This window comes from Morone saxatilis, unplaced genomic scaffold, assembly GCF_004916995.1.
Source record: "Morone saxatilis isolate NCDOM2014 unplaced genomic scaffold, NCSU_SB_2.0 Contig3, whole genome shotgun sequence".
In the NCBI taxonomy this organism is placed as follows: Eukaryota; Metazoa; Chordata; class Actinopteri; family Moronidae; genus Morone; species Morone saxatilis.
Window position 1 is genome coordinate 6,463,225 of NW_023339873.1, and position 8,229 is coordinate 6,471,453.

At 42.8% G+C, this 8,229-nt stretch overlaps 2 protein-coding genes across 2 annotated transcripts in view; both read right to left on the reverse strand.

Annotated features, from left to right (window-relative positions):
• The window catches only part of slc25a21 (solute carrier family 25 member 21), a 94,921-nt gene that overhangs the window by 52,664 nt on the left and 34,028 nt on the right, over positions 1–8,229 (reverse strand). The gene's annotated exons all lie outside the window — the stretch shown is intronic.
• LOC118337576 (CXXC-type zinc finger protein 4-like) lies at positions 30–2,243 on the reverse strand (the record flags this gene model as incomplete). Its single annotated transcript, XM_035674673.1, is given in 1 exon segment — positions 30–2,243. A coding segment is annotated over 1 exon segment (50 nt), but the record flags the coding sequence as incomplete, so codon positions are not given.

Below are 8,229 nucleotides of genomic sequence, written 5' to 3' on the forward strand. Positions count from 1 at the left end.
AAATCTAAACACCAGATTCCACGAGAAGCTCTGGACCATCGAGAGAGTTGAGAAGCAGATCGTGTCGTTCCAGCATGAACACAGCCCAGTAAAAATCAATCAAGGTGCCTTTTAAGTTCTTGAGGAGGAGGTAGACAGAAGAGACAGATAACAGTGATGTGGTAATTGTAGTCCTACTGTGGTGAAGTTGTAGTCCTTAATAACAGTCCTGGATCACTTCCTGCTGAGGTCAGTTTGTACTCCCTCTGTGGTAAAGTCTTTCCTTTGAGGTTAAACTTGTCGTCCGGTTTTGGTCAAACTGTCATTGTGTCTGTGGTGACAGCAGTGGTCCACTTGAGGCCTGAATCTTCCCGGTTTGGCAATGATCGGGTTTACAGGTTGCAAGGAGGAGGTGGAGGAAGAGGAGGAGACAGTTTGATCACAGGTGGTGAAAGTTTACATATGGGATCAATGGTGGAAGGATTCTTATGTTTACGTTGGAGCATTCACATCATCCTAAGCCCCGCCCCTTTTCACTCTGCAAACGGAAAGGAGAAAGTTGACCGAGGTTCCAAAAGGCTTAATATAGTGCATTGACACTATATTCATTACATTTGGGTTTAAGCACCGTGAACGATGGGCTTTTTCTGACAGGTCACGTCTATTTTTGTTTGGGGATGTCCCGATCGACTGTTTTCAGCCCCGATGAGTTCTTTAATACTGAGTATCCGATCTGATTCTGATATTTACCTAATGCTGATTAAATATCTATCTGACACATTAATTGTTTGGTCGGTAGATAATGAGAGTATCATCAGTCTACATCTGAAAATGTCCTGAGATAACTTCTGAATAAAGGTTTAACTGGGCGAATGTGACTGTGAGAAGATGTGTCACACTGTTAAAGTTGTAACTGCTCTTTGCTAATTATTTGTAGTTTAGTGAACACATATCTGATGGAACAAATATATTCACATTTACACACGATGGTTGCAATGTGGAGATCAGCTCTGGTTGTTATAACTAGGGCTGCACGATGTGGTAAAAACCATCTATTGCTGATTATTTTGACAGATATTGCGATATGATTCACGATTTGCTGGAATCATTTTAGCGTCACCAAAGTAATTTTTGTTGAAAAAACAATTAAATCATGAATACTCTAGTAGAACTTCATTATAATGCTGTCTGTCACATTTTACCTTCAAACAACTGCAGCTTCTGTAATTTGGATATCGGTCATATTGTGATTTCAACAAGCGAAGCGTTTAGGGACTGGCTACTGATTCCCAAACAGTGAAGCTGTTTTACATTTGCATGTTCTGTTGCAAAGCTTTGGCACATTTTCCTGTTATTGGGTCTTTATGACTAGAGGAATCTGGTAGAGATCTACCAACGCTACATAAGCTGCACTACTGGGGCTCGATGACACCAATATGCCCTCGCCTTTACCAATACAGTCACATGACAAAGGACCAAGCTCGCCAAGCAACAAACCTTCTTACCCAAATCTGAGATCTACTAAACAGAACGGCCGATCTTTGGTACCAAGTGAAGTGACGACCAGTCTATAAAAGGCAATAGCCAATAGATTGCTGCAGGGACGACATATTTCTGTAGTCCAACCTGGAAAATAAGCTCTGTGGTGAACGAAGGTTTACGACTCTCACAGGTTTTATTCAGCTCAAGATCATTTCTTAAAACGAGGTCGTCAACACCACTAAACCTCCAACTTGTAATTAAAATCTACAAGTTGTAGAGGTGAGTTAGAACAGTTTGCGAGAGTCTAAACACAACGAGGCTGTAAAGGCTTTAATGTCGTCCGTCGTCTCATTTAGCCGCTTGTTGCTACTGTGATGCTAACATGTACATAAACAGACATTTGTTTGTAGCTGCGTCAGTTTAAGAGCCGAAATGTACCTGCAAACAAGTTCAGGAAAACACGCAGTTGTGGCATCATCGCCCCGAACAGTCCCGTGTCCTGTGACCAAACCGCCTCCTCTGTCTCTGTCCTCCCAGCTGGTTCCCGCTCCAGTTGAGGTGGGATTTGTAGTCCTAAACTGTCAACCACACAGTATGAAATTGTAATCCTGTTGCAAAGCATCTGGTTCAGTTCCAGAAGTTGTAGTCCCTTTTTTTTATGTATCCGAGCCTGATTTGTAGTCCATATGTGATGGTCTAGCTCTAGCTGCGACTCTGTCAGTGGAGAAAAGGCTAGAAGAACCAACGAAACGCCTCGCCGGTCGGGACGGACGGCGGCCGCTAAGAATAAGAGAAAGAGAAGAAGAAGTGAGAAGCAGAAATATAACGTGACTCCAATGTGATGTTCAACATGAGACAGACGAGTTCACTGAAAGTATGAAGTTACATTCAGAACAGATCATCAAAATATCAGGATTCCTCTGGAGACAATCAATCAATCAATCTATCTATCAATCAATCTATCAATCAATATGTTAGGAGCAAGTTTAAGGCAGGATCCACTTGCATTACAGACCTACAGACAGAAATATGAATCCTTTTGGTAAACCTCCGACTTTCAGAGTCTGGATGTTCTGTAATTAAACCCAACCGACATTATTTCATATTTATAAATCAGCACATAAATAATCCTGCAGTTGATTTCTTGCGTTTTCAGCACAGTGAAACAGTTCCAACAGCTCCGTCAGACATTACGTTGATGTATTGAAGACTTCTGGTCTATTAGAGTGTGTGGGAGACTACAAGACTACAACCTGCAGTTCGATGGCATTTAGATGATAACCTGTAGCTGTTTGTTACACAGAACCATCTGGGAAGTCGGATTATTCCTTTAAACGCAACCTGAATCAGCCTGGATTTCACTTTAAAGTCTGTAAGAGTTTGTTTGGCACTCAACAGGACTAATATTCTGTCTGAAGAGAGAAAGTGTCCTGTAAGAAAGAAACACCCAGGAGGCTTTGCTGCTGTTTCATTTCACAAAGTAAACTTTGTGATTGGCTGAGAGGAGTCTGTCAGGTCGACATCAAAGAGAACGGAGGAAGAGGGATGAGGCAAGAGTGTGAAACCACCTGCTGAAACACACACACACTCTCACACACACACACACACACACACACACTCTCACACACTCACTCACACACACACACACACACACACTCACACACACAGTGCTGTCACTTGCCGCTAGCCTCCACAGGTCCAATTAGCGTGTAATTGAGGAAGATTACGGCTGCTAATTCACTGTCTTTCCAACACACACACACACACACACACACTCACGTTTCTCTCTGATGTCTTTTTGTTATGTGTGTTTACACTCATCTTTTCCCTTCAGGCAGTCTCTTTCTGTCCTTCTCTCTTAGATACACACCTAAACAGACAGGGTGTGTATGTATATATGTGTGTGTGTGTGTGTATGTGTGTTTAAGAAGGAGAGGTCTCCCTCCTTCCTTGTTTCCAGCCTGTGGGAGAGTCCCTACCCAAACCGCAGCAGGGTAATAATCACTTAACCCAAATCAGGCGCAATCAGGACGAGCCAGGCTGCAGCTGGGAGGCACCCAGCCCATGGGGGCGAGGGGTAGCAGTGGGTGAGCGGGTGGGCGAGTTAGAATGCAGGGGGGGGTTGGTTGGGATGACGATGTGGACACTGATGACCAGGAGGAAGATCAAGAGCGCCAGCCTTTGTTGTGCCATCTTCGTCCTCATCTGGCTCCAGCAGCGAGTGAATCAACGGGAGGAAATTGGGGAAATCAGAGATGAGATTCCCCCTACAGAGTGAAGGTTAAATGCTGTTCCTGTCGTGTGTGCGTGCGTCTGCGTATGTGTGCGTGTGTGTGCTCTGTCTGTGTGTTTTGTCTACATGTGATTGTTTCGTTAGTGTTCCCCAGGCCCCTGCTGAGTCACTGAATCTGATCTTGTGTGATCCAGTGATTGTGTCCTGAGCTATTTTCCTGATGTTTGTGTTGTGATGTAGGTCCTGTCACAGCTGCAGGCCCCACAGGAAGACGCGCACACATAAAGACACACATACAGTATACTCATATACGCAGGGGTGTGTCAGAGTTGTACGCCTATTGGGGAGACATCTGCAAATAGGCCTAGACATGCACACACACACACACGCATATATACAGGGTTGGGTGGAACCATGACAGAGCTTGAAATCCAGGCGATTTATTGGGCTCTACTCCAGCCAAGACCTACAGCATGTCAGAGCTGTCTCAGTTTCCTCGCTCTTCCGCCCCTCAAAGCTTATCTCCTCGCAGCTCACTGCTGTGCCTGCTCCTAATCAAACGTAGACTGCAGCAACACTGTATCACAGAGATAAATCTGAACTGTGTATGTGCTATTTGTTGTAGCGGCCTTGCTGTTGTTAGAAGCCCACCTTGTAGCATCTGCCATTCATTTGGAGTGGAAGACAAACACACTGATGAAAATGACTCAGACCACAGGACCATTTCTGTCTGGATCTGTCTCTTGCTCTTTACTTCCTGACTCGATTTCTGCTTATTTTGCTCTCTCCCTTGCTCTTTTTTGCTCTCTCTTTCTCTCTCTTGGGGGAAGGGGTTATAAAAGTAGCGAACAGACATTTCCACTCCATTGTATATGTACATATCTACTGCATTTAAACATGTTTGCACAGCACATGGACCAAATTTCAAACTCCAGCTACATCTACACAATTGAATTTTACTTTGTTTAAACACACTCTCAGTGCTGCCTTGGTGATGTCGCCAATCTGCACCGAACCCCACTGAAGACTCAGATGTACGAGTGTATTTGTAGTGCATCTGTGTTTGATTTTTGTAGGTTTGACGTGGAAACTTAAGGGGTAAAGATCATAATGCGACTTTGAGGCATTTATCTGTGACTTTCCAGAACTCTTTGTTGTCCAAAATGTTCTGTAACTTTAACTGTTTATATATTTGGCACATTATGCTTGTGACATGGGTGGCCTGGTAGTTCAAGAGCACACAGGAGCACAGGTTCAATCCCTACAACAGCTTCATATTAAAGTTTATTTTTTAGAAGCTCTGGTCTTATTTTTATCATTTTGACCATCATTACTATCAGTTATTTCACAAAAAGTTTGCTCACAGCCTCATTTCTAAATAGACTTAAAGGAGTCCATAAGGGCAAGGATCACGAGTGGTCAGACAGGTTGTAAACAAATCCCCAGTTTAACTATATTATCCAAATTAAATTATCATCTGTTTGTCTGACCGCTCCTGTTACTTTCCTTAATGCACTCCGTTGTGAAGTTTGTCTGGTGAGCAAAATGTTATCATAAAAGAATAGAAAAGAATGCCAAAACTTCAAAAACAAGACTCAGGTTTTCTTTAAAACAATGGGAGGCCTCCTGGTGAACTGTAAACATGTTCATCTCTCCCAGATGTAGATGAGGAAATACACATTTTCTAATTACACCCAGAGTGACATGGGAGTCGAATACTATAAAGTCAAAGGAAAAGAGACAGATTTCTTACCAGGATTCTTTTATGACACGAAGTGGAAGGTGGGTGGAGAGTTTGGAGGAGGCTTTGGGGGTTTTGGTGACAAGGTGTTGAAGTGGAACAGCCCACAGATCAGCAGGGTGGACACCTGCCCTCTCAAACAAGTACTTTCCAAATCATTCCTCACAATGGAGGGTTATGCACAGGAGCATTCATGCACATTCACACACAAAATGGTTTCCTTCTCTGCTCACCCACACTTATCCCAAATGCTTGTGCTCTAGTTGAAGCACACACTCGTGTAGCGTAAAAGCCCCTGAGAACATGGTTTAAAAACATCCAAACAATTTGGAGAAAGAAAATAACATTAAAGATCAATTACTAAATGTGCAACAATCAGAGATGAAGTTTAGAATAAAACATTCTTCCAAACCTCTCAAACTAATCTAACAAAATAACTATACAACCCCAACTGTCATCACATTTTGATTCAAATATTACAAAATTTTGATTGGTTCAAAGAACTTAAACAGTTAAAATAGCAAAGGCAAAAACATAAATACTAACCTGATATGATCCAAACTGTTCAAACAAAATCTTTTTTTCATGTGGGACCTCATCTATCATACTGAAAGCTGATGGTAAAATAATCAGTCGATCGACAAAAAACACCTCTTGAGAATGAGTTAATCATTGAAGTCATACATCAAGCAAAAATGCATTCTCTTGTTTCATCTTGTCAAATGTGAGGTTTTGTTTTATATCACCGTCAATTAAAGAGTCTCCAAGACATGAACTTTTCCTGAGGTAAATGGTGTGACATTTTGGGAATTACATGTATTTTCTTACTTACTGAGAGTAGCTAATTATATCAGAAAAAATGTGATCCATAACAGATCACTTAAAGGATCACATTTTTTTCAAGTCTGGCTAAAAACACTTAAAAAAAACAGACTGCAGATTACTCATCCCTATCATTTAAATGCTTTAAGAATGAATCTATTCGCAATGAGAATGAACAAGAGGAACATTTCAAGTGACTAACAATATGTACATAAGGACATGTGAGTATTGTTTTGAGACAGACTTGAAAAAAATCTGAACCTATCCTTTAATCCTTCAGTTCATTTGCAAAATTCATAAAATGTGTATTTTGCACGTCACAACATTGTACATGTCCATAGTTTTCAAAAATGAGAGGTGATTTCCCCTTTTTGTTTACTCCTCAGTGCAGGCTTTGATAAGATAATGGGAGCAGTTGCACAGTGAGTGCGTTCTGAAGCACCTGACCCTTAAATAGGTGCTGAGTGGAGGGACTAGGCTGGGCTGCTGAGACGTGCTCATGCTCTGTTGACTTAAGCATTCAGACTGAGCCATCAATCATCCAAGTGTGACGGGCCTGCCCCTGAACCCCAGTGTACTTTATCTGCCAGCAAAGCCTCCCTGCGTGGTGTGTGCATGTAAAAACCAGCCCTGATTTGAAAGAAGGCTTTTAGAAGTTTTATCACTTGTCTGTCTCACCGTCTTGCAAAATTCACTTTTTCTGACTAGCACACACGCACCTCCTTTCTCTCTCTCATTTCTCCGAAAAAAGCTGGGAATTGGGTTTTAAATCCTTCCTTCCTACTTTTTCAAAACCACCGAGGCATTTGGAAAAGGCTCTTTGCAATTATATTTAATCATATGCGGCCGTCCCAATCAAGGCCAGCTCTGCTGATCACATTTGCATGGGTTTCAGGTTTTGCCCTTCAAGTCAGTGTAGTGCCCATGCAGGCTCTGGGGGTAAGGACCACCTGGACGATCTACAGATCCGCTCTTTCTTTCTGTACTTTCTTTTTCCTCTTCTGCCTTTGCTCAGCTCGTACTGCTTAGTGTTTGAACTACACATAGAAAAAGTGGATTTTTCTTTAGCTTTCATTCGTTTTCACCCTAGGTTTTTTTTTTTTTTTTTAGCTTTTCAGTTTAGCTTTCAGCACATATAGGAGGTGGAAGATCCATTGCCAAGTTTTTATGAAATAGTGAAAATAGTGAAGTAAAAGTGTGTATTTGCGCATGTGTGTAAAGCGTTTTAGCAGAATTCCCAGATGCACTGCCCCGCTAAGTCCAGCTGACCAGCCCACCCAGCCTGTGAGAGAGTGGGCTTCCATTTTTCTTCTCTCTGCGGACCGTAGAGGTCAGTGTGACTGTGTGTGTGTGTCATTTAACCCTTCCACCTCCTGTAGGGGGAATTCTTATCTCTGTTTCCCCATTTTCTTCCCGTTGATTCTCACTCGCTGCTGGAGCCAGATTGAGGACGAAGATGGCTACAACAAAAGTGCTTGCGCTCTTGATCTTTCTTCTTTTCTCCTTCATCAGTGTTCCACATCGTCTTATCTCTTCACCACCCCCCTTCCCTGCATTTAACTCGCCCACCGCTCACCCACTGCTTACCCCTCGTTTCCCATGGGCTGGGTGGCTCCCCAGCTTGCAGCCTGGCCCGTTCCGATGCGCCTGATTTGGGTTAAGGATTATACCCTGCTGCGGTTGGTAGGGACTCTCCACAGGCTGGGAAACAAGGAAGGAGGGAACCTCTCCTCTTAAACACACATACACAACACACACACACACACCATTATATACATACACCCCCTGTCTGTTTAGGTTTGTATCTAAAGAGAAGGACAGAAAGAGACTGCCTGAAGGGAAAATGAGGTAAACACACATACAAAAAGACATCGAGTAGAAACGTGAGTGTGTGTGTGTGTGTGTGTGTGTGTGTGTGTGTGTGTGTGTGGGTGTGTGTTGTGTGTGTGTGTGTTGTGTGAGAGATAAACAG